The 25,443-nt window shown below is 44.7% G+C and overlaps 1 protein-coding gene across 3 annotated transcripts in view; it reads right to left on the bottom strand.

The window, feature by feature from the left end:
• STARD3NL (STARD3 N-terminal like) overlaps positions 1-25,443 on the bottom strand; it is a 123,009-nt gene that overhangs the window by 10,436 nt on the left and 87,130 nt on the right. For 2 of the 3 annotated variants that reach the window (XM_030203994.1, XM_030203987.1), the window contains exons 8-9: positions 10,887-10,958; positions 268-1,107 (exon numbers count right to left, since the gene is read on the bottom strand). In XM_030203994.1, the coding sequence (XP_030059854.1) occupies positions 10,906-10,958 (53 nt within the window). In that variant the 3' untranslated portion in view covers positions 268-1,107; positions 10,887-10,905. Of the gene's footprint in view, positions 1-267; positions 1,108-10,886; positions 10,959-25,443 lie in introns of those variants that run through there. The other variant, XM_030204002.1, reaches the window with a different exon arrangement.

A 25,443-nucleotide genomic window follows, 5' to 3' on the forward strand; every position in this document is an offset into this window, starting at 1 on the left:
CATTATATGGTGTACATCCATATATTATCCCCATCATTAATGACTGTCTTGACTTTCTATGCCACACATGCAAAATTCCACTCTTCTTTCTGAATAGTCTTACAAAGTCTTGACCACAGGAGAACATGAGTTTTCTAAACTTGAGAAAATGATTTCTCATGAATAACATAACTTTTTGACACATCTTTCACATGTTTAAATCATCACATCAAAAGCAAACAAAATTAATTCTTCCAAATTTTACATGAAAATTTTCAAGAAAATGAATCAAGTGTCATGTGTTATTTATTGTATTCATTTGTTGTGAACAAAGTGCTTAGATACAGTTTTAAAAAGTCAAGACTCATAATTAAAAAAGCTTCAGAAAAATAGCAAAACAAGCATTTTAAGAAATTAGAGATTAAATAGAAATTAAGCAAACATGCTTTTTATATTGAAGACCCCCCTCCATTCACAATTCTCTTGAAATATTGACCATGGTTTTCAAAGTAAGATTCTTCCCAGGGGTCCTGGCCAGATATTCAGTGCATTGTACATTAAATGTTACACCTTGCAGAGGATATGGCATCCATGCTTACATCTCAAAAATGGCTCTCTGAATTCCAGTAACACATACAGTTTCTGTATACACTGCTGGCTATGTAAGCATGATTGATTATTCCTCCTTGGTTTCACAGCATATATGGAGCTGGAGCATATCAAATGCTTCCATCCACCACTCTCTCTGCCTTCGGTCCCAACAGCACATCCCTTGGTTTGCTACCAGTTCAAGAAATGGATTATCCAACTGGAAATGTGGCATAAGGTCACACCAGATTGTCCACATATGCATTGTTTGGCTGATGAATTTGTAAAAGGTATTACTAGATATACCAAACAATCACTGAAGGAGCAATTCTATAAATGTTTTATGCAGGATGAACAAATTCAGGGAAAGTAAAACATTTTGCAAAGAACTGGTGTAAAAGTGATGAGATCATTTCCCCTAGCTCTCTGATCAGTACATGCATCCTCCGGTACAGAATTCCTGCAGAGTGTTAACTTCAGATACCACCAAAGTGGTTACAATTAAAAATCAAATAAAAAGCCTTGATCCAAGTTTTCAACCTGTAAAGAGAGGCAAAATTCAGAGTAGATTATATGGCAGCACACAACAGCAAGTAAAGAGAAAGAGAAAATGGCACCAGATGTACAACAGAATCACTGAGAAAGATGTAAACAATGCACAGAGAAAACCATTTTCAAAAGGCTCCTTACATAAAGGCAACCAGATATTTTTGTGAAAATAAAGACATATGATTATTTGTAAATTAAGTGGCATCTATAGGTAATCTTCAAAACAAAAATCCTCCAAACTTATGTTAAATGACCACACATTATATTAAAAGACAAACCCCAAAATACCCTTATGTGTATATAAGTGTGTATATATAAATACATAATATTTATTGTGACAGATAGGGGATCCCAGTTCAAGGACAAGAAGGTGAGAAGTCCACCTGCCACAAAATCCCCAGAGCCCATAGGGAAGCCAAAACAACAGGTCTAAGAGCTAGAATGCTCTAGAGCAGGGGTTGAGGAGATTCTATAAATGACCTAAAAAAAACAAAAAATTGGTGCGGAAATCAATACTGACTAAGCGTATTCTATAAGCAGCGCCTAGATTTAGGCGCAGTATATAGAATACGCTTAGCTGATATCTCAGCGCCTAAAACTATATGTACCTCCATTTACACCAACAAAAACATGGTGTAAATCCAAGCACATATGTGTATAAATGTTGTACCGCCTATGAAACGCACATTTCTCCGCCTATAACCATGCCCCTTTTTGCTTGCTCATGTTAGAACTTAGGCACACTGCATTACAGAATGCGCTTAGCGAGTTGTGCAAGTAAATTCTAATTATTGCCAATTTGTGCTCATTATTGCTTGTTAAGAGCTGTTATCAACGCTGATTAGCTTGTTAAGCCAATTAAGTTACGTGCATTGTTATAGAATATGCTTCAATTCTGGCGCAGATCTCTAGGTGCGCTATATAGAATCTCGGGTATAATCTCTACGAAGTGGAAAAAGAGAATGAAGTTTTTTCACCCTGGGGGAAGGGCAGGACGAGAAACTTCTTACAGAAGAGACCAAAGGAAAGCATACTGTAGCTCACCCTGAGCTACTACTGCAAAATCCAAATCAATAAACATTGGAAGCCTCATGGAAATCATGGGAGGGGCAGTGCAAAGCATTCCTGGCCAACGGAAGACCCAGAAAGGGGAACTCAATCAGGGAGAGGTAGACTAGGAAGGTAAAATTATGTATCATACCTGAAAATTTTCTTTCCATTAATCATAGCTGATCAATCCATAGACTGGTGGGTTGTGTCCATCTACCAGCAGGTGGAGATAGAGAGCAAACTTTTGCCTCCCTATATGTGGTCATGTGCTGCCGGAAACTCCTCAGTATGTCGATATCAAAGCTCCATCCGCAGGACTCAGCACTTAGAGAATTACACCCACGAAGGGACACTCTGCCCAGCTCACCACCGCCGAAACGGGGGAGGGGAATTAACCCAGCTCATCCCCACACAAGTGGGGGAGGGGAATCCGTCCAGCTCATCCCCGCGGAGCGGGGGAGGGACACCACACCCGCCGATGCGGGGGGATCTGGCTTATCCTGCAACCGCAACCGCGGGAGGAGCTGACTGACCCTAACACCGCCGAAGCGGGAGGGGTACAAAGCTGCCCTACAGCCGCCCGAAGCGGGAGGGAGTGCCGGCAGAATTTAAATCTCAATCCAGCCCCGTAAACGGAGGGGAGAGGAATGCAGCAGCTCACTGTAACACAAACTCGTCTCAACTCTTGAAGAATCCAAGTGAAAAAACTTGAACACGAAGTCTTTCTGAAGTAACTGAAGACTAAACTTGAACCTGAAATGCAACCAGAATAAAAACAGTACAGATATCTGGGAGGGGCTATGGATTGATCAGCTATGATTAATGGAAAGAAAATTATCAGGTATGATACATAATTTTACCTTCCATATCATCAAGCTGATCAATCCATAGACTGGTGGGATGTACCGAAGCAGTACTCACCCAGGGCGGGACATTGAAATCCCTGACCTCAACACTGAAGCTCCAAACCGGGCCTCCGCCCGTGCAGCCACAGTCAAGCGGTAATGCTTGGAGAATGTATGAGCCGAAACCCAAGTTGCATATCTCTTCCAAGGAGACGGACCCGGCCTCTGCCATCGAGGCCGCCTGAGCTCTAGTGAAGTGAGCCTTCAGCTGGATAGGCGGCACCTTCCCCGCGGCCACATAAGCCGCTGCAATGGCTTCCTTGACCCATCTTGCCACTGTAGGCTTAGCAGCCTGCAGACCCTTACGAGGACCTGCAAACAGGACAAACAGATGATCCGATTTCCGGAACTCATTGGTCACTTCCAAGTATCTGATGATGACTCGTCTCACATCCAGATATTTAAGAGCAGAGTACTCCTCTGGGTAGTCCTCCCTACGAAAGGAAGGGAGACAGAGCTGCTGATTCACATGGAAGCGAGAAAACAATCTTGGGCAGGAAGGAAGGCACTGTGCGAATAGTCACTCCTGCCTCAGTGAACTGCAGAAAGGGCTCTCGACAAGAGAGCGCCTGGAGCTCGGAAACTCTTCTGGCTGAAGTGATAGCCACCAAAAAGACTGCTTTCAACGTCAGGTCTTTCAGAGATGCCCTCGACAAGGGTTCAAAAGGCGGCTTCTGCAATGCTCTTAGCACCAGGTTGAGATTCCACGCAGGCACCACTGAGTGCAGAGGAGGGCGCAGGTGATTAACTCCCTTGAGAAAGCGCACCACATCTGGCTGCGAAGCCAGGGAAGCACCCTTCAGGCGGCCCCTGAAGCAAGCCAGAGCCGCTACCTGGACTTTAAGGGAACTGAGCGACAGGCCTTTCTCCAGACCTTCTGGCAGGAACGCCAACACTGAAGAAATTGGAGCAGTGAAGGGAGAAAGTGAGCCTGCTTCACACCACGCTGCAAATATACGCCAAACCCTGGCGTAAGCAGTAGAAGTAGAGCGCTTCCTCGCTCTCAGCATAGTGGCGATGACCTTGTCTGAGAAGCCCTTCTTTCTCAGACGCTGCCGCTCAATAGCCAGGCCGTAAGACCAAAGGGGGAGGGATCCTCCATCACCACGGGACCCTGATGTAACAGGCCCTGCTCCACTGGGATCGTCGACTGAGAGCCTGATCAAGTCCGCATACCAGGGACGTCTGGGCCAATCCGGACCCACCAGGATTACCCTGCCAGGATGCTTTGCCACCCGGTCTAGCACCCTGCCCAACATGGGCCAGGGCGGGAACACATAGAGAAGCTCTTGAGTCGGCCACTGTTGGAGAAGAGCATCTACTCCCAGGGATCGAGGGTCCCGTCCTCTGCTGAAAAAGCGCGGCACTTGGCAATTGGCCGATGACGCCATCAGATCTAGGCTCGGCTGGCCCCAGCGCTTCGTGATGTCCAAGAACGCATGAGCAGATAGCTGCCACTCTCCGGGCTCCAAGGTATGGCGACTGAGAAAGTCCGCCTTGACATTCATGACTCCGGCAATGTGGGCCGCTGACAGCTGCTCCAGGTTCGCTTCTGCCCACTGGCATAGATTCATAGCCTCCTTGGCTAGAGGGGCGCTCTTGGTACCTCCCTGGCGGTTGACATAGGCCACAGCCGTGGCATTGTCCGACAGGACCCGTACCGGCTTCAACACCAGTACCGGGATGAACTCCAAAAGCGCCAACCGAATGGCTCTGAGTTCCAGGAGGTTGATAGACCACTTTGCCTCTGCAGGAGACCAGAGCCCCTGCGCTGTCCTTCCCAAGCAGTGGGCTCCCCAGCCCGACAAAGAGGCGTCCGTCGTGACGACAATCCACTCCGGGGTCACCAGAGGCATTCCCGCAGACAACTTGTCTGTCTGCATCCACCAGCTCAGCGCCTTGCGCACTGCTGGGTCCAAGGGAAGGCGCACAGCATAATCCTCCGACATCGGAGTCCAGCGCTGCAGCAGAGATTGTTGTAGTGGTCTCATATGAGCCCTGGCCCAGGGCACTACTTCCATCGTGGCCGTCATAGAGCCCAACAGCTGCACATAGTCCCAAGCCCGAAGAGGAGAGGCTACTAGGAACTGGTCCACCTGAGCCTGAAGCTTGACAATCCGATTGTCAGGCAGGAACACTCTGCCCACTTGGGTGTCGAATCGAACTCCCAGATACTCCAGGGACTGAGTCGGGCGCAGCTGGCTTTTCTCCCAGTTGATGATCCATCCCAGGGAGCTCAAAAGAGCAACTACCCGGTCCACAGCTTTGCCGCACTCTGCATAAGAGGGGGCTCGGATCAACCAGTCGTCCAGATAAGGATGGACTTGTACTCCTTCCTTTCGCAGGAAGGCCGCGATGACCACCATTACTTTGGAAAAGGTCCGCGGAGCAGTAGCCAACCCGAACAGGAGGGCTCTGAACTGGAAGTGTCGGCCCAGGACTGCAAAACGCAGAAAGCGTTGATGAGGAGGCCAGATGGGAATATGCAAGTACGCTTCCTTGATGTCCAAGGATGCCAGGTACTCCCCTGCCTTCACTGCCGCTATAACAGAGCGGAGAGTCTCCATGCGAAAGTGCCACACTTTCAAGGCCCGATTGACCCCTTTGAGGTCGAGGATAGGCCGGACAGAACCTCCTTTCTTTGGTACCACAAAGTAAATGGAGTAACGCCTCTTGCCAAGCTGACTTTCTGGCACCGGAACGACCTCACCCAGGCGGATCAGATTGTCCAAAGTCTGCTGCACTGCCACAGCTTTGACCGGAGACTTGCAGGGAGAGAGTACAAACCCGTCTCTTAAGGGTCGGCAGAACTCTAGCTTGTAGCCGTCTCTGATGACTTCCAGCACCCAAGCGTCTGAAGTTATTGTGGTCCACTCGCCCAGAAACGAGGACAGCCGTCCTCCAATCTGCACTGGGGCGTGGACCAAGGCCCCGTCATTGGGTACGAGACCCTGGGGGAGGACCGGAGGGAGCACCTCCGGGACGGCGGTCTCTGCGAAAGGAATGCTGCTTGGGGGAGAAATTCCTCTTAAAGAAAGAGGGGGCAGAGGAACCCGACCTGCCCGGGCCGGTACCGACGGGCTTCCTGAAACCGTCCTCTGGAGGGTACCGGGACGAGTACTAGCCCGAGCCCTGACCTCTGGTAACTTCTTGCCCTTAGACGTGCCGAGATCGGTCACGATTTTGTCCAGCTCGACCCCAAAGAGCAGCTTGCCTTTGAAAGGCAATCTAGCCAGGCGGGATTTAGAGGCGTGGTCAGCAGACCAATGTTTCAGCCAAAGCCACCGCCGCGCAGAGATTGTCTGAGCCATGCCTTTAGCTGAGGCCCTCAAGACATCATACAGCAAGTCTGCCAAATAGGCTAAGCCCGATTCCAGGGCCGGCCAATCAGCCCTCAAGGAATGATCCGAGGGGGAAGCCCGCTGCACCATAGTCAGGCACGCCCTGGCCACATAGGAGCCGCAAACTGAGGCCTGCAAACTTAAGGCAGCCGCCTCAAAGGACGACCTTAAGGCCGCCTCCAATCTTCTGTCTTGGGCGTCCTTTAGGGCCGTGCCACCTTCCACCGGCAACGCCGTTTTCTTAGTCACCGCAGTGATTAAAGAATCCACGGTAGGCCACAGATAGGCCTCACGCTCACTTTCAGTCAAAGGATAGAGGCGGGACATAGCCCTAGCCACTTTAAGGCTCGCTTCAGGGACATCCCATTGAGCCGAAATTAAGGTGTGCATGGCATCATGCACGTGGAAGGTTCTAGGCGGGTGCTTCGTCCCCAGCATAATGGCAGAGCAAACAGGGGCTGAGGGAGAGACGTCCTCCGGAGAGGAAATCTTCAAAGTGTCCATGGCCTGTATCAACAGGTTGGGCAAATCCTCTGAGCTAAAAAGCCGCGCTGCAGAGGGGTCATCCGCTCCATCCGAGCGGGGATCCGTCTCCTCCAAGGAATCCGCAAAGGACCGTTGGGAGAACTCAGATACGCTGCCCTCATCTACATCGGAGGAGACAAAGTCCTCCAAGGCCTGGGAATCAACCCGAGGGCGTTTACCTCTGGAAACCTCAACCTCTTTACCAGACGAGGGAGCAGGGGCAGCGTTTTGCATGAGGAAGGCCTGATGCAGCAGCAAAACAAACTCGGGGGAGAAACCCCCCAGACTGTGCACTTCCGCAGCCTGGGCTACAGCCCTAGACGCACCCTCAACCGGCGCTCGCAAGAGCGGGGGAGAGACATGCTGCGCATCCAAAATGGCGTCCGGTGCGACACTCCGCGAAGGAGCCGCGCGGGAAGAACGGCGCTTAACTTTAGCCGCTTTTGTGCCGTCGCCCAAATTAAGGGCGTTCATGGCATTAATGTCTCCAACCTCAAGGGCGGCCCAAGAAGAAGCCGTCCGAGCCGCGTGGCCGGCCAAGATGGCGGAGGCGAGGAGCGGGGATGGGCGTTTATGGCGGGAAAAACCGCCACGCCGGAGGAAGGACCGGGACATTCATCGGTCACAAAACTGTCACCCAACAAGGGCGAATCAGGCTTTAAGACCCCCGCATCCCCTCTAGAAGCGCTCAAGCGATCCGGGGAGCGACTCTTTGCGCCCTCGCCCTCCGACGCCATATGCCACGAGGAGAAGAATCGGGGAACCCCCTGCCCGCTATAAAAAGGTAAAAATTACCTGCTTGCCGCTCCGAGCTGTAACGACCTGGTGTCCCAGTGAGTAGCTGTAATAAACGTTTAAATAAACGTCGAAATAAACGCCTTTAAGGACGTTCAAAATTTTTTTTTTTTAACGGAGCCAGCGGGAGGGGGGAGAAAAGGAGGGACCTGGCACCACCAGGTTTGCACTTGCTCAAAAGAGCCCTCAACCCCAGGCACTCAACAAAACCTAAGAATTAGGCTTGGAGGCCTAGCCAGAGCTGCTGCTGTGTGTGACCACCACCTGCTGAGATAGAGAACATACTGAGGAGTTTCCGGCAGCACATGACCACATATAGGGAGGCAAAAGTTTGCTCTCTATCTCCACCTGCTGGTAGATGGACACAACCCACCAGTCTATGGATTGATCAGCTTGATGATATGGAAGTAGGGCTTTTAAGGATCCTTTCCCCAGGTTAGAGGCAGAAGGGAATGAGAAGGGATATCACTGAGAAGGATAACCCGGAAGAAATGGAGTTGGAGCCTTGTAAAGTATGATGTAATTTTTTTGTGTGTATTTGATGAAAGGTTTGTAGGAAGGCCAGTTTGGGAGGCAACTGGCTTTGACAGCGAGTGGGTGGTGGCCTTCCTCCCTTTTCATTGGCTCATGCTTCCTGGGCAGGAAAGGGTTTTGGCAAAGGGAAACTGACTGTGCCCATTTTGTTTCCATTGGAAAGTTACCATGAGGGGGTTGATTGAGGAAAACTGTAGATTTTTTTGGGGACAAGAAGAGAAGCTCCTCCCAATGAAGAAGTCAATAATGTGGAAGTAAGCAGTTAAGGGACTGGACAGAATACTTTTCAGGTTTTTTGTTTTTTGGGGGGGGGAGGGGGGGGGTATTTTTATTTTTTAAATCCTAAAGAACATGGATTGAGACTGTATGGAGACAGACATTACTGCATTTATATATGCTAGAGTAGGGCCTAACTTGCATGTACCTTTCTTTCTAATGGAACTCTCTTGTGTGTCTCTGAGTGTGTGTGTGTATTCTAAAGAGAACTCCGAGTGACTGGTTTGAATTATAATACATATTTCTCTTTCCACCTCACCCTCCGCCATTTTGTAAAGCGCTGATAGCTGAGAAGCGGCTTTGTTGGAGAGTTGCTCGAGTGGAGTGTTGTTAATTCTTGGAGATTTTGAGTTATTCACCTTTTACCCCTGAAGCAGCCTGTAAAGCTCAAACAGGGAACCCCCTATTGGGATTTGTGAATTACAGTTCAGAAGAAACGCTGGATGCAGTATAGGATGAAAATACTACAATTGTGAAAGTCCAAGATAAGTACTGTACAAATTGTGTGGGCATCATTATTTAGCTTTGCACAGCTTATTCTGTATCTATGGAAGGTATTTGCATTACAAATAGGAGTGACTGATATTCACTGAAGTCTTTTTTCTCCACTTTTCACATATTGTTATTGATACACACTCTCTTGAGAAAATTAATGACATCCCTAAAGATACAGAATATAACTCTCCCATCTTATTAGGCTTCTAGAATTTGTATACAGAAACTTCAAATTGTGTTTTTTCCCTGGATCTACAAGCTACTTAGAAGTTGAAGGGGATGATGTGCATCCTTTATCCTGCTCTCTTATTAAGCACACCTGGCTTACTTTCAGCATTGTTGAAAGCTCTCTACTGGGATTCCCTAAATGTCCTGTTTCAATAGTATCCTTAGAGGATACTCCACATTGAACCATGCTCTTCTGCGTGACTGTCTGCTTCCCCACCCCCCCAATTCTAGTTTAAAAGCTGCTAGTTCTTTTTTAAAACGTTAGCAGCAGCAGCCTAGTTCCATCCCAGTTAAGGTGGAGCCCATCCTTTCAGAACAGTCTCCCCCTTTCCTACTACTACTACTATTTAGCATTTCTATAGCACTAAAAGGCGTACGCAGCGCTGCACAAACATAGAAGAAAGACAGTCCCTGCTCAAAGAGCTTACAATCTAATAGACAAAAAATAAAGTAAGCAAATCAAATCAATTAATGTGTACAGGAAGGAGGAGAGGAGGGTAGGTGGAGGCGAGTGGTTACAAGTGGTTACGAGTCAAAAGCAATGTTAAAGAGGTGGGCTTTCAGTCTAGATTTAAAGGTGGCCAAGGATGGGGCAAGATGTAGGGGCTCAGGAAGTTTATTCCAGGCGTAGGGTGCAGCGAGACAGAAGGCGCGAAGTCTGGAGTTGGCAGAAGTGGAGAAGGGAACAGATAAGAAGGATTTACCCATGCAGCGGAGTGCACGGGAAGGGGTGTAGGGAAGGATGAGTGTGGAGAGATACTGGGGAGCAGCAGAGTGAGTACATTTATAGGTTAGTAGAAGAAGTTTGAACAGGATGCAAAAACGGATAGGGAGCCAGTGAAGCGACTTGAGGAGAGGGGTAGTATGAGTAAAGCGATCCTGGCGGAAGACAAGACGGGCAGCAGAGTTTTGAACCGATTGGAGAGGGGAGAGGTGACTAAGTGGGAGGCCAGCAAGAAGCAGATTGCAGTAGTCTAAACGAGAGGTGACAAGGATGTGGATGAGGGTTTTGGTAGAGTGCTCGGAAAGAAAGAATTTTGCCCAGTTCCTAACAAATCTAAAACTCTCATCCCTGCACCATCGTCTCAACCACACATTGAGACTTTGGAGCTCTGCCTGCCTTTTGGGTCCGGAACATGGACCATTTCTGAAAATTCTACCCTGGAGGATCTGACTTCAGCTTTCTACCTAAGAGCCTAAATTTGACTTCCAGAACCTCAGTCCCACATTTTCCTATGTCAATGGTATCCACATGTACCAAGATAGCCGGTTCCTCCCCAGCACTAACTAAGATCCTGTCTTAGGTGATGCATGAGGTCTGCTACCTTCGCACCAGGCAGGGAAATGACTCGACAATCTTTACCTCCACCAGCCACTCATCTGTCTACATGCCTAATGATCGAATCACCAACTATAACAACTGTCCTAACCCTTCCCTCTTTCTGTTATCAGTGAAAGAATGGGGAAAAAACTTCTTAGTGTCCAAACATTCTGAAAACTGATGAAATACACTGTTTTGGTTAATAGTCACAAAAGGTTTTGTCCATGGAAATTTTCTCCACATTTTTTCACTATTTGTTCCCTCTCAGTTACAATGTTCTTTTGCAGGGTACTGACTTGCCTTCATTTTATCATGCAGACTACTCGACCGACTTTTCACTGTCCTGTTTTTCTTCTGTTTCCTCATCCGATCCTGCAACAAAACAGAGATGAACCCCTCAATAAGTTGATTCAAGGTAAACTGTAAAGGGACTCTCAATGCATTTTCCTTTTAAAAGGATATGGTTAATTGCAGAGGAATTTCATGTTGGAATTCTATTCTTCTGTCTATTTTTAAACAGCTTATCTTAGCTAAAACTGTAGGTATCATTTGTGACCTGCTGAGCAAAATAGGTACAAGAAGTGGGGTATGTGATAAGAGGGATATCAACTACATAATCCTACAAACTTTTATCAGGTATGGGCTAATTACATATTTAAAATGAGCAACATGTATTAATAAAAAAGTAATTAACACCAGAAATAACACACTCTGCTTTAGGTACTTGCAGTTTTTAAGCTGTAGAACATGAAACACATCAAAGCTGTGAAAAAAAGTACATAGTCCCATTCTACTGATCTATAGTTCATACAACTTTCAAAAATGAAATTTGCTCCTCCAAACCTTTATAGCCTTTACCTCTCTTATTTGTAAGCCCAATACTGGTACTTTTGCTCAGTGGGTCACATATATGGAATATACCCAACAACCGCACCCCAAAAGTTTATTAAATGTGATAGGTCACATTCTGCCTACCTGGCAGAATGAGTCTTCTTCATGCAATCTTTATTCTGCTGGTATTAAGAGGAGCACTTGTTGAACTACAGTCTCTGTAACTTGATTCTTAGTTTTCTCTATGTCACCACTGTTTTGGCTTTGATTACTGCTAAACCAAATTACTTTCTCTTATTCACTCTTCCATGAATCAATCATCCCTTCGTCATCCACCTATTACCCTCATACCTGGTTATTTCTCTCTCTCATTCACAATTATTTTGTACAAAAATTGCTGTTTTACATACTTTTATCCCCTCCCTCCCCCACCACCAAATATTCTGTTGCTATTTTCCCTTCACCATCATGTTCTCTTACTTTCAAACTATTTTCTGTGCAGAATGTCCCTGTACTGTTCTAGTTTACAGGTCAACAGTATCTCCCAATAATCCCATTTCTATCTCTATCCTACTTTTGGGAACATCCGCGCCTATTCTGTCCTTCCTCACCTTTTCTCAATGCTCATGGCACTGTCACAGATATTTCCAAGTGCGCTGAGATCCGACAATTCCTGACCCTGGTGATATATTATACAATTGTTCCTCTCCTGTCTTTCTTCATAAATCCTAAAATCAACAGTCTATTAGTAAACTCTGAACTTCCTTCTACCATCGGATATGACTAGTGCCTTTCAATCTGACTTTGGACCCCTCTTGCCCTACCAAATCTCTCCTCTACCTCTTCACAATCATCCTCGTGTAATCATCCACTATTATCCCTCAAGAATACTCTTAATTTAGGTGAGGACCATCAGAAATGCAACTTCTTGCTCAGTGATATGAGTCCCATCCACGAGTCAGTCACTGCGGATCTTCATCAGTCCATCACATATTTCTATTTGTTTTCAAGCAATTTACTGATTAATACAAGAACACATCTTGATACAGAAAAGATAATTATTGCTATTCCAAAAATCACAATTAAAAAGAAATATGAACTTTTTAATGATCTTTAGTCCACAATAAAGGAGGCATCATAATATCTGTGGATATATAAAGATTAACTCTTCCATAACGCCTGTGGTACCATGTAAGCCACATTGAGCCTGCAAATAGGTGGGAAAATGTGGGATACAAAAGTAACAAACACAAGAGGGGGAGATTCGCTTCAGCTCGTAGAATACAATAGTCATATACAAGCGAATCTAATCATATACCATGTGCAGGGTATAAAAATTAGGCAGAAGGGGGGAAGAGACCTCAGATAGGTGACAAACAGCAAGATTGCTGAAATTCCTCATAGAGGGTCACTACTTTCTTTAATCATTGGTCTTAACACCCACCTCCTCCCTTCATGTGGGAGTGTGTCTTTTTTGAAAAAGATTTTTTTAAACAATATGCTTAATCCACTGTTTATCACAAAATTTTAAGGACATCAAAGTGCAAAGAACCACGTACTTTGCACTTTGATGTCCTTAAAATTTTGTGATACACTCTTGGAATACCCACATCTCCACCTTCTACTTCAGCCTTCATTTTTATAATACCTACAAATTCCACTTCTCTTACATTCAAACTTAGTCACTGGTCTTCTCGCATCTAAGCGATTATAACTGTCTGAATGGTGTTCCTAAATTCTGTCCATACATAGGTACTTTTTCAATCAATCAATCACTGTCACTCTTGCTCACTGAGGAAAGTTTATATTTGTATTCACTTTTCTATGTATACAACGTAAATGCTCCATATTAGTTCTGTACTTATCTGTCACTACAGTCTGTCTCACTTTCGCTGCTCTGGGTCACACACTATTCTCTACCTCACATATACTTAAAAGGTAGTTTCTTGTTGTTTAGTGCCTTGTTTCCTAGCATAATTTTATTAAAATAAACTCCCACTAGAGAGAGACTCTCTTTGGTATACTTCAGGCAAAAGTGAAAATGCATCCTTCCAAAACAAGCAGTCTCTTAATACCTGATGCCCACAATTACTTTCCTCATGCTTCACACTCCTGTTCGCTAGATACAGTGGACATTATACCAGCCTGATGCATAATTTAGAATGAAAAAGCCCATCGATGTTACTGAATGCAAGAACTATATGCTCTAAAAAATTACAATCAAGAGCAATACATTTCCCCAAATTTCTCAAACAACTTAATTTTGTATTTCAGAAAAAAACGTGAATAGAAACAGATTAACAAGATGCTTCTTTTACTGTAAGTTTGTCAAAGTCTATGAGGTTTTGCTCTGGCACCTGCAACCTGATGTCATAAAGCCCCAGTGAAATTTGAACAAGACTAGAAAAAGCTATCTTTAACCTATGCTGCTTTTCCTAAAGAACCAGCATTTTTTTGAGGAAGTCCTCCATTTCTTGTAGCATCTGCTGGACTAACGAGAGGTATAGTATAGCTGTATAGTATATGATGGAACAGGGGTGGGAAACCTTCGTCCTCAAAGGGTGCAGCCCAGTCGGGTTTTCAGGATTTCCCCAATATGCATGAGATCTAGCTGCATATAATGAAGAGAGCGGATGCAAACAGATCTTATGTATATTCACTGGAGAAATCTTGAAAACTCAATTGAGTTGCTGCCCACCCCTGTGACAGAATATAAGGAGAACCAGTATATTTAGAGAAATGATTTCTAAACTGTGGGTTGCAAAATCATCCAATGTGGTTGCAAACGTTTTCTAATGAAAATTTTAAGTCACGCATACAGCCAGCTTCTGAGGTGTGGAATAAATCATATTAATTAATGAAGCAGTTAGACCTAAGAAGACAGTTTATACCTGCATCCTTCCCAGTAGTAAGTGGCAGTTCTTTGAGGTATGCATTTCAGTGCCCTGCTTACATAGCTTATGTAGAAGGTTGGGATAGCTGCCTTAGACCCTTCATCCCACATGGAAGCTGCAGAAAACTTGCAGCCCAGCCCCCCTCCCCCCACACAAGAGAAACAGAGGACGCACAGGCCCGGATCCTAGAACAGTGCAGTGGGCTAGGCCTCTTCCTGCACAAGAGGAGTGCAACCATGTGCCTGGATCCTCTTCTCGCATCACCCAGGAATCCAAAGACCCCCAAACAGTGGGATACAAATGAGAAGCCACAGGTTTGGAAAGAGATCAGATTTTGACTGTGCCCTCTCTTCCCCATGACTAGTGCAGTACTGCACCTTTGATGGAATAAAAGTAGAGAAAAAGGTTTTGAGTGGCATATCAGCACAGGACTGCACTAGTGTGACAAGAAGTCCCCAGGGTGCCATAGGGAGATGTAACAGCTGACGAACCCTAGTTGCATTCTGCTTCTTGCAGCTGGTTAGTAATGCTGGATAACAAAGCTCAGGATTCTAAGATAGGGAGTGAGCTGGAGGATGAATGAGGGAGAAGCTGAAAGAGGAGATCAGCTGAAGGTGGGAAAAAGAGCAAGAGAGGTGCACCTCAGATAATAAACACAAATGTATTTCTCTCTCATTACATAATAATAGACATTTAAGAAACATGATGAATGTATTATGACTGTAGAATCTCAGAAATTTGGAGAGGGATGTGGCTCCCTCCCATTCTGCTAATTCATGTAGGGTCATGTGAATTTTCAGGTGCTAAATGGGGTCACATTAGCAGTGCTTTCCAGACTTTGGCTACAAAGGCAATGTGATTGGATAGGAAAGAGAAAGGAAGGACATAATATTTAGTTTTTCACTATCAGAGGCAAACCTGAAAATTAAGGACCCTTTTACAAAAGTGTATTTTTTATTTATTATTTATTCATTTAAACAATTTTTACAAGAAACCATCTTGCTTAAGAGTCAATTAACTGATAATTTTTTTACAGGAAAAAGGAAAAAGAGAAAGAGCAAATAAATCTTTACACTTTCAAAAATAAGACATTCAAGTCCATAATTGGAGATCCAAAATTACAAATTTAGAGAGAACTATAACTCAGGAACAAATACAAGGAAATCCTTCTCTACTAGGAGGCTATACATTATCTTTAATGCTTCTCCATCTTAGCTGAGGCGATTAACGAAGACAAATGTCCAGGTTCAGTAAACACATACTTCTTTCCCCCCAGCCTAACTATGCACATGCAGGGGTATCTCAAAAAGAAGGTACCCCCCAAGTGCAGGACTCCAGGTTTAAGGAGCAAAAATTGTTTCCTCCGTCGTCTCGTCTCCTTAGAGACGTCAGGAAATAACATTACTTTAAAGCCCAAAAAGGGTTTGTCCTTATTACGGAAAAACAGGCGGAAAATCCAATTCTTGTCAGGCACCAATGCAACACTCGCCACCAAAGTAGCGGCTGTCGCCAGTTCGGAATCAGAGGTCTCAAGCAAAAGAGAAACATCAATAGGTTTTTCAGGTTCTGGATTCGTGTTCTTTTCTGGGATATAATAAACTTGAGAAAAAGGTGGAAAATCTTTTTCCAAAATATTCAGCGTTTCAAGGAAATAGCGTTTCAACATCTCAAGAGGAAGAACATTTTGTAACCTGGGAAAGTTAACGAATCTCAAATTGTGATTCTTAGTATAATTATCAAAAACCTCTATTTTTTGCCTAAGATTCGTTAAATCCTTTATCATCATAGTTTGTTGCATTTCCAAGTTCGTAACTTTTTGATCAGTTTTCCCCATTTTTTCATTTAAAACTTTAATCTCTTCCTCTTGTTTTTGCAGACCACTTTCAATATAATTTACCTTAGGTAAGACCTCATTAAATTGTTTAAGGAAAAATTGTCCCAGGTTTGACATCAAATCCCACAAAGAGTCTAAAGTCACATCTTTTGGTTTTTACAAAAGTGTATTAAGCACATGAAGGGCAATTCTGTATTCTGGGTGCCCACATTCCCACAGTTTCTATATGGAGACTACAGTTTGAGCACAACTTAATTAATAAGCCATAATTGGCTGCTAATTATTGGCGTTAATTGGGAGTTACACACACATTGTATTCCATAACACTGTGTGCAGAACTCCTATAGCGTGTAATTTCAAGGGGACGTTTCTATGAGTTAAACACATTTTTACAGAATACGCCCAATCTGTACCTAATTTAGACGCCGGCATTTATACCTAGTTTCAAAAGGCATAAGTGCAGACTAAGTGCTATTAGTGGTTAGGGTGGTGGACTTTGGTCCTGGGGAACTGAGTTCGATTCCCACTTCAGGCACAGGCAGCTCCTTGTGACTCTGGGCAAGTCACTTAACCCTCCATTGCCCCAGGTACAAATAAGTATCTGTAAGCCGCATTGAGCCTGCCATGAGTGGGAAAGCGCGGGGTACAAATGTAACAAAAATAAAATAAATAAAAAAAAATTCTATAAAGTGTGGACACCCTTTACAGAATAGTGCTCTACGCATAATTTTTTCCATGCCAGTCTTTCAGCATTATTTACTGAATCTAGTCCAGCGAGTGTAAATAATGACAAATGTATGTGTATTAGTCACAAATCAAGGAGTAGTCTAATGGTTACTGAAGTGGGGAGAGAATCGGATTTGATTCCCAATACAGCTCCTTGTGACTTTGGGTAAGTCACTTAACCCGTCATTGCCCCAGGTACAAACCTGGTGAGTCCACTAGGAACAGAGAAAATACCTGTATATAATAAATACAAACCACTATGGTTGTACCACAGAAAGGTGGTATATCAAGAATCTAATAATAACAGGCACATAAATGCAGAAATTCTGCCTAGGTCCTATTCTGAAAATAGCAGCTTAACTTATATAGTACATATTTGCAGGGGGTGTGTGCACAGGGGTGAAGTATGGGTAGAACATAGGCAGGCACCTACTTATGTAAAAGACATACTCTGTAAGTTAAGCGCATAAGTGCAGGCGTCTAGATGTTAGGTGAGCCTGTACCAGGTTATTCTAGTATTCTATTAACAGAACCCAGGTGCATGCCCATATTCCATTGTAGAACGGGCTCCTACCATGCACCCTCGCAGCACCTAAATGGAGGACCACAGTTATACAATACTAGTATAACCAAGTAAATACATGTGTATAAGTTTATGTGCATGCACTTATGCCAGCCATAGATCTGGTGTAAATGCTCATGCCTAGATTTGGGAGATATCCACATAACCTATAATATTCTATAAGTTATGCAAAGCTATGAATGCCCACCTGCCAGGGCTGGTTTTAGACATGCCCAGGGCAGAAATTAAGGAGAGGGACCCTGAACTCCTCTCCTCCCAGTCTCCCCACCTGCCATTACTACCACAAATAAGGCAACTTTAAATGACTTCTTCACACACAAAACACAGACAGACCATCACCGAATACAGAACAAGGGATAACAAAGACAGATTGAACTGGGAACCCCAAGAAATTAAACTCAGCAAGTACAACAACAATGGAGAAATAAAAACAGAGATGCACTGTACTGAACACACAGGGGTCCCTGACCTGGGTCCCCCCTCCCCCAAATTAGCCACCTTCATTGCTGTGGCTGCCTCCTCCAGTCTGGCAGCCATAAATCTCCAAGCTCTTCAGCTAGGTGGCACTATCCCCTAGCTGCCATCAGTTGCAGAGTTTGGAGAGTTCTGGCCATGAGACTGGAGGAAGAGGTCTTCAGCTGATTGGGCTTGGGGATCCCTATCAGCTTAGGCATTTATATTTTGCATTAGGCCAGGGGCATGGGAGAGGGCATGGAGAAAATCTGGTGCCCACCCTTCCTCCCACCATCAGCTGTCTGGCTAAGCCACTGAACAAATACAAAGATCTGTGATGCACATATCCCAAAGCTCAGAAACTAGAAAAGGAGACGGTCCCCACAAAGATGACCAAACAACACAAAACAGCGAGGTAATAGACCATGATGAAAAACCAAGGAAATTTTAATTCAACCAGCATTTGTGGAACCTTCGAGGAAACCAGACATGGCCATGTTTCGACTAACAATACCTGTATCAGGGGTCACACAATAAATAAAACAATAAACAAACACATATATGAATGAATAAATAAAACATATTTAAAAAGTAACAAATTCTAAAAACAGATGAACAGCTTAAAATTGATAAACTCTCTCTGCAGCTCCTCAGTACCTCTCCACTCTTATCTCTACCTACACTCCTCCCCAGGAACTCTGTTCACTGGATAAATCTCTCTTATCTGCACCCTTCTCCTCCACTGCTAACTCCAGACTCTGTTCCTTTTATCTTGCCGCATCATAAGCTTGGAATAGACAGTCAGTACATCAAGCGCCATCTCTGGCCATATTCAAACCTAGGCTCAAAGCCCACCTTTTTGAGGTTGCTTTTAACTCCTATTTATTTGTTCAGTACTCATGTCTGTTGTATTATTCCCACCTTAATTCCCTTATTTGTCCTGTTTGTCTGTCCCGATTAGATTGTAAGCTCTGTCGAGCAGGGACTGCCTCTTACATATTCAGTGTACAGCACGTCTATACGTCTTGAAGCGCTATAGAAATGATAAGTAGTAGTAGTAAAGTACTATAAACCAATTGAGGAAAGGTGACAATAAAAACCAAATGAAAGCATGAATAAATACCAAGTACATCCTATATAATAAAACCCACCTCCAACGTTTTGAAGCTGACTGCGTGGCTCATGGCTGAGGCATTCGTGCGCTCTGCTGGGCTACTGAACGTCACGTACTTCTGGGAACGTCAGCCGCAGCACTGACCAACCGCACGAGGCCCCGCCCCTGCCGCCCTCGTCGGCCCCCCAGGTCACCACCAACAGGCGTGCAGGCACGGATCTTCCCTCTCTGTTAGCTCTGGTCCCGCCCTCATTTCCTCTTTCCGCAATGAGGGCAGGACCAGAGCTAACACAGAGAGAAGGACCGAGGCTGCACGCCTTTTAACGATGGTTTCTAAAACTTTGAACGAGTGCGACTGGAACTGGGAGGGAGGGAGGAAGGGACGACAACACTAGAACTAAAAGGGAGGGAGGGAGGGGACCCTGAAACTTGGGGCAGGGGACAGAGGAGAATCGCTGGATGGCTTGAGGGGGGGCAGCGGAGAGAGGAGAATCGCTGGGTGGCTGGAGGGGGGCAGGGGAGACAGGAGAATCGCTGGATGGCTGAAGGGGGGCAGGGGAGAGCATAATCGGTGGGTGGCTGAAGGGGGGGCAGGGGACAGAGGAGAATCGCTGGATGGCTCGAGTGGGGGCAGGGAAGACAGGAGAATCGCTGGGTGGCTGGAGGGGGGAGGGGAGATGACAGTCACTGGGTGGCTGGAGGGGGGGCAGGGGAGATGACAATCGCTGGGTGGCTGCAGGGGGGGGGGCAGGGGACAGAGGAATATCACACACACACTCTCTCTCTCTCACAGACACACTCGCACCCAGTCTCTCTCTCACACACACACTCGCACGGTGCTGCCAACCACACAGAGGAGGGGGGGCAGGGGGTCCCCACACCACAGATGGAGGGGGGGGAGGTATCTCTGTCACACACTATCTCACAGTCAGTGTCTCTCTCTCTCTCTCACACTATGTCTCACACTGTATCACATTCGCTCTCTATGTGTCACTGAGTCACTCTCACACACTCTCTCGGTCTCACAGAGACTCTGTGTATCGCACACATACTCTCTCACACACAGTGTATCTGTGTGAAACACACTCTCTCTCTTACACTCACTGTGTCTCACATACGCACTCGCACACACTCTCATTCAAACACACACACTCTCATTCTGACACACACACTCTCTTTCTCACAGACACACTCGCACCCAGACTCACTCTCTCTCTGTCACACAGACACTCGCACACTCTCTCTCACACACACTCTCTGAAACATACACACTCCGAGGAAAACCTTGCTAGTGCCCGTTTCATTTGTGTCAGAAACGGGCCTTATTTACTAGTATAAAATAAAACAATCTTGTACATCAAAAACAGCTTAATGAGGCAAAATGCATAAACAGATGTGTCTCTTGAAATAAATATTAAGCCAACACCTACTTAAAAACTGGAACATATAAAATCATGATGATTAAAAATAGTAAAACATACCCTATACCTAACTTAATAAGAACTTTAAAATGAAAAAATCCTCATACATGAAAAGTTGATAACTTAATCAAGAAACACTTGGGGCTTCTTTCACAAAGCCAAGCTAAAGATTCCTGCGCAGTAAATGAGAGGAAGCCCATTCAAATCCAATGGGCTTTCTCTCATTTGTTGTTCTCCGGGAATCGCTAGTGTAGCTTTATAAAAGAACCCTTTAATGAGGCAAAGGCATCAACATAGAAGATAGCTCTTGTGATAAATTATATTGCACAATATTGTGATAAGTATGAGGCTGTCCTATCCGAGCTAAGCCACTAGAGGGCGCTAGAAGGAGAATAGGTGGAGGTCGCTAGGACCGGGGAGAGCCCTGGGATGTCCACAGGTATAGGAGGTTATGGGCTGGGTCCGATGTAGCTAATTAACCACTTTATACCCCACCTGAGTTGTGAAAGGGAGAGAAGTGAGCTGGCAGCAGAAGAAGAGAGATCCCCTGGAAGAGACTGGCTAACCCTATGGACTTGTGGTGGACTGTGTGTCCAAAGGAGATCAGCAGGCTGAAAATCCTGGGGTAAGAAGTCCCTAAAGCATTAGTGTTTGACTGTGTGTCCTCAGTACGTATAGGAACTGTGTGTTCAGTGAAAGGACTGTGTGTCCAAAGAAGAAAGGACTGTGTGTCCAGAACTGTGTGTTCAAAGAAGGGGGGCTGTGTGTCCCAGTACTGAGAGAAGCAGGCTGCAAAGCCTGGGGTTAGAAGTCCCCAAAGTATTGAAGCTAGTACTGAGCCCAATTATCTGTGGGGGGAGGCTCAGTGTGAAGATCTATGAAAGCATACAGTATTTAAGCTAGAAGAAGTGTGCCCAGGGGCTGGAATAAAGAGTTGCCTGAGAAATATGCAGTTGGTGAGACCTGTTTAATTTGCATAGTGGGAACCAGGTCTCCCTGAGTGAGAAGGGGGATATCACAATATGTAAAAACATAAATAAGCATATATAAGCCAACAACTACTTACAAATTGAGGACTGTAAGTTCATGATGGATTTGAAAAGGTTGTTAAAACATACCTAAAAGAAGTATCACTGATGATAACAGGTAGGGGATACTGATCATAAACCTTGGTAAGCTGGCACAAAGCAAATCAACACTGCAACAAAAGGATGGTCCTTAAAAAAAGGGGCTTGCAAAACAAGACAAGAGAACGAAAGAGAGGATAAAGAAAGAGGAAAAAAGAAAAAGGGGAAAAATAAGAATAGGAAGAAATGAAAAGAGAAAAAGGAAACAGGGAAGGGAGGAAGAAAAAAAGGAAAGAGGAAATGAAAAGAAAAAGATGGGAAAGGGGGGAAGAGGAAAAAAAGGGGAGAACTGAAGAGATGTAAACCAGAAAAGTGTAACAAACAAACCTTCAGCGAACCATAAAAATGGGTTTTCAGGCTATGTTCTCACCATATCCCTCACTGTCCGCTCTTAGTCAGTGTTCCAGTTCTGTGTTTCTTCGCATATGTTTACTACCCTTCTAGCCGTATTTTATGAGCCTTTCCTCCTCTTTTTCTCTTTCCTTTTTATCCCCCACTCCATTTTGTAGCATTGTCCCCCTTCCTCTTTATCCTCTCCCTCCCGTCTCCTTTTCCCCCTCTTTTCTTTTCCCTTCCTCCCTTCTGTTCCCTTTTTTCTCTTTTCTTCCTGTTCTTCTTTCTCCCCCATTTTCTTTTTTCCTTTCACTTTATTTGTCCTCTCTTCAGTTCTCTTCTTTCCTCTTGTCTTTTTTTGCAAGCCCATTTTTTAAGGACCATCCTTTTGTTGCAATGTTGATTTGCTCTGTACCAGCTTATCAAGGTTTATGATCAGTGTCCCCTTCCTGGTCTTCTTAAAAAAATCAAATTTCCTTCTCAGAGGGACCTCGGCAAGGCAGCCACTCTCACAAGCTGCCTGCTGGTGCCCCAAAGCTTTCCCTCTACCATGATCTGCCTCCTTCTGACGCAACTTCCTGTTTCCACCTAGGCAGATCAAAGCACAGGAAAAGCTTTGGGGCAGCCACAGGCAACTTGTGAGAATAACTACCATGCCGGGGCCCCTCTGAGAAGGGAAACTGATTTTTAAAGGACTGGGAAGGTAACAGGAAGGGAGGAAGAGTCAGATTGTGGTGGGGAGTAGGGGAAAGGAGGAAAAGCCAGATCGTGGTGGGGAGAAGGGGAAGGAAGGAGACTGACCGTGGTGGGGCGAAGGAAAGGAGACTGCCCCTCGTGGTGAAAAGGGGAAGAGATGCCCGGTCTGTGGAGCCCAGGGCAACTGCCCTGTTTGCCCCTCTTAAAGCCTGCCCTGCCACCTGAAAACCATGCGGTACTGAATATACACGTGTATTTACAGAATAGCACATAGCCAGATTAATGTAATGTGTGTACGTATGTGTTCATATATGCATAAAAACAACTAGAATAATGTCATTTATTTGTGCACATGCTACCTAACTTTGGATGGCTCCTTTCAGAATTACTTCCTTACTGCATGAATATGCACAGCCGCACTGTTACTACATTGGCTTGACATTTAAAGGCACAGTTATCAATGTGGGCTACTGTTAAGACATGCTGTTTTACCAAGAACTCATGCTATTTTAGCACAGGTCCCATTTTATATAATGAGACTTAGTTACTAATAACTCGGGTTAACAGTAAAATAGCACGTCAACAGTAGCCCATGCTGATAACTTCCACCCCATCAGTGCTAATTCATGTGATAAGTGCATAGTGTGGCAGGAAATGGGTGAGGATCGAGTCTTGCACTTAGCTAGTGATAATTTACCACAATATTTATTTATTTAAAATACTTATTTAGGTGGTGTAGAAAACATACATAAAACCCAAACAAACAAAACATAAAAAGACAAAAACACTGAATCTGTTACTTACTAAAATAGACAGTAAGGGGTCCTTTTGCCAAGCGGTGGTAAAAGGTGGCCTGCGGTGGCGGCAGTGCGTGGGATTGCCATGCACCAAGGCCACTTTTTACTGTAGTGGGTTAAAGAGTTTTTAAAAGTGGCAGTAAATAGCCGTGTGGTACTTAAATTGCTGCATGGACATTTACTGTTGGAGCCTCTACTGATTCCCTTCTTAGGAGGAAGTGAGAGCTTCAGCGGTAACCGGGTAGCACTGCCAGGAACACCCACCGGCACTAGAAAATAAAAAATTTTCTAGCTCCGGAAATGGCGTATGGCAGACCCAGAACTAACATCGAGTTCCTGGGCGAATGCAACGGTAGGGTCAATTTGTGTTTGTAAACCCAGCGGTAGCCCTACATATATATATATATATATATTTTTTTTTTTTTAACCAGGAAACATGAAGCTCAGTTGTTCACCAAGGTAAATTTGACTTCATTTTACACAAAATTACAACTGCTCATAGATCATAAGCCCAAGAGAACTTATCTACTTTCCCACTACAGATAATTTTTCTGTTCCAAAATTAGAAAATGTGTTCTTAACAAAGCTCACTAGAGAACTAAGCTAGAAGCTAGGTGGTGAACACATCCACATATTTCTAAAAGCCACTGCAAAAAGCACCGTATCACTGGTGCTGCTAACCCACAATGAACGGTTTCTGAAGAATGTGTGAGAATCTTTAAAACCTGGCAGCGTGCCATAGCCTGAAACATTTAAGCATCAAGCACGTTGATCTCTCGTTTCCCATCTGGTGTGTGGTTAAATATAGAATGCATAGAAGTGGCTTCTTTTACACTCCTAAAACAATTCTTATGCTTCGTGATTGTAACAAGTACTGGGGCTTGCCTCCTTTTGAAGTTCAACATAAGAACCCGTTATCTCCAGAGCTTCTTTATCACCTGCTACACATCACAGCAGTTACTCCATAGCTTCAGATGTCTTTGGCTAGGTGCTGGCTAATTAATATAGACTGCCTCAAATGCAGAGCAGAAACCCCAGCAAAAATTATCCCACCTCAAAACCGATACTTTATCTCCTCCTTTGCCTATCCACTTCCCCAGTACCTTTGTTCTGTCTCTTCATAACACTGCATGAAGATTATTTGCTAATTAATTCTTGTTTCTCTACAAACTTATGTCCTATTGCAGTGATTCCCATACTTGGTCCTGGAGGCAACCCAGTCAGTCAGGTTTTCAGGATAAACTTAATGAATATTCATGAGAGATATTTGCATGCTCTGCCTGCACTGCATGCAAATCTCTCTCATGATCATTCATTGTGGATATCCTGAAAACCTGACTAGCTGGGGTGCCTCCAGAACCAGATTTCATAACCAACAACAAACAACCCTGAAATTGTTGAAGCCGAAGAACGGAAAACAAAATAAGTGATGCAAATATTTTTGTAAAATAAAGGAGAAGCTCTCATATTAAACATGAGTCATCCATAAGAACATAGAACATAAGAGTAGCCATACTGGGCCAGACCAATGGTCCATCTAGCCCAGTATCCTGTTTTCCAAACAATGGCCAAGCCAGGTCACAAGTACCTGGCAGAAACCCAAATCGTGGCAACACTCCATACTACAAATCCAAGAGCAAGCAGTTGCTTCCCATGTCTGTCTCAATAGACTATGGACTTTCCTACAGGAATTTGTCCAAACCTTTTTTTAAACCCAGATATGCTAACCGCTGTTACCACCTCCTGTGACAAAGAGATCCAGAGCTTAACTATTTGTTGAGTGAAAAAATATTTCCTCCTATTTGTTTTAAAAGTATTTCCATGTAACTTCCTCGAGTGCCCCTAGTCTTTGTACTTTTGGAATGAGTAAAAAAAAAAAAAAAATCGATTTACTTCTACTCGTTCTACACCACTTAGGATTTTGTATACCTCAATTATATCTCCCCTCATTCGTCTCTTTTCCAAGCTGAAGAGCCCTAACCTCTTTAGCCTTTCCTCATACGAGAGGAGTTCCATCACCTTTATCATTTTAGTCGCTCTTCTTTGAA

The sequence above is a fragment of the Microcaecilia unicolor genome, chromosome 1 (genome assembly GCF_901765095.1).
Source record: "Microcaecilia unicolor chromosome 1, aMicUni1.1, whole genome shotgun sequence".
Classification (NCBI taxonomy): Eukaryota; Metazoa; Chordata; class Amphibia; order Gymnophiona; family Siphonopidae; genus Microcaecilia; species Microcaecilia unicolor.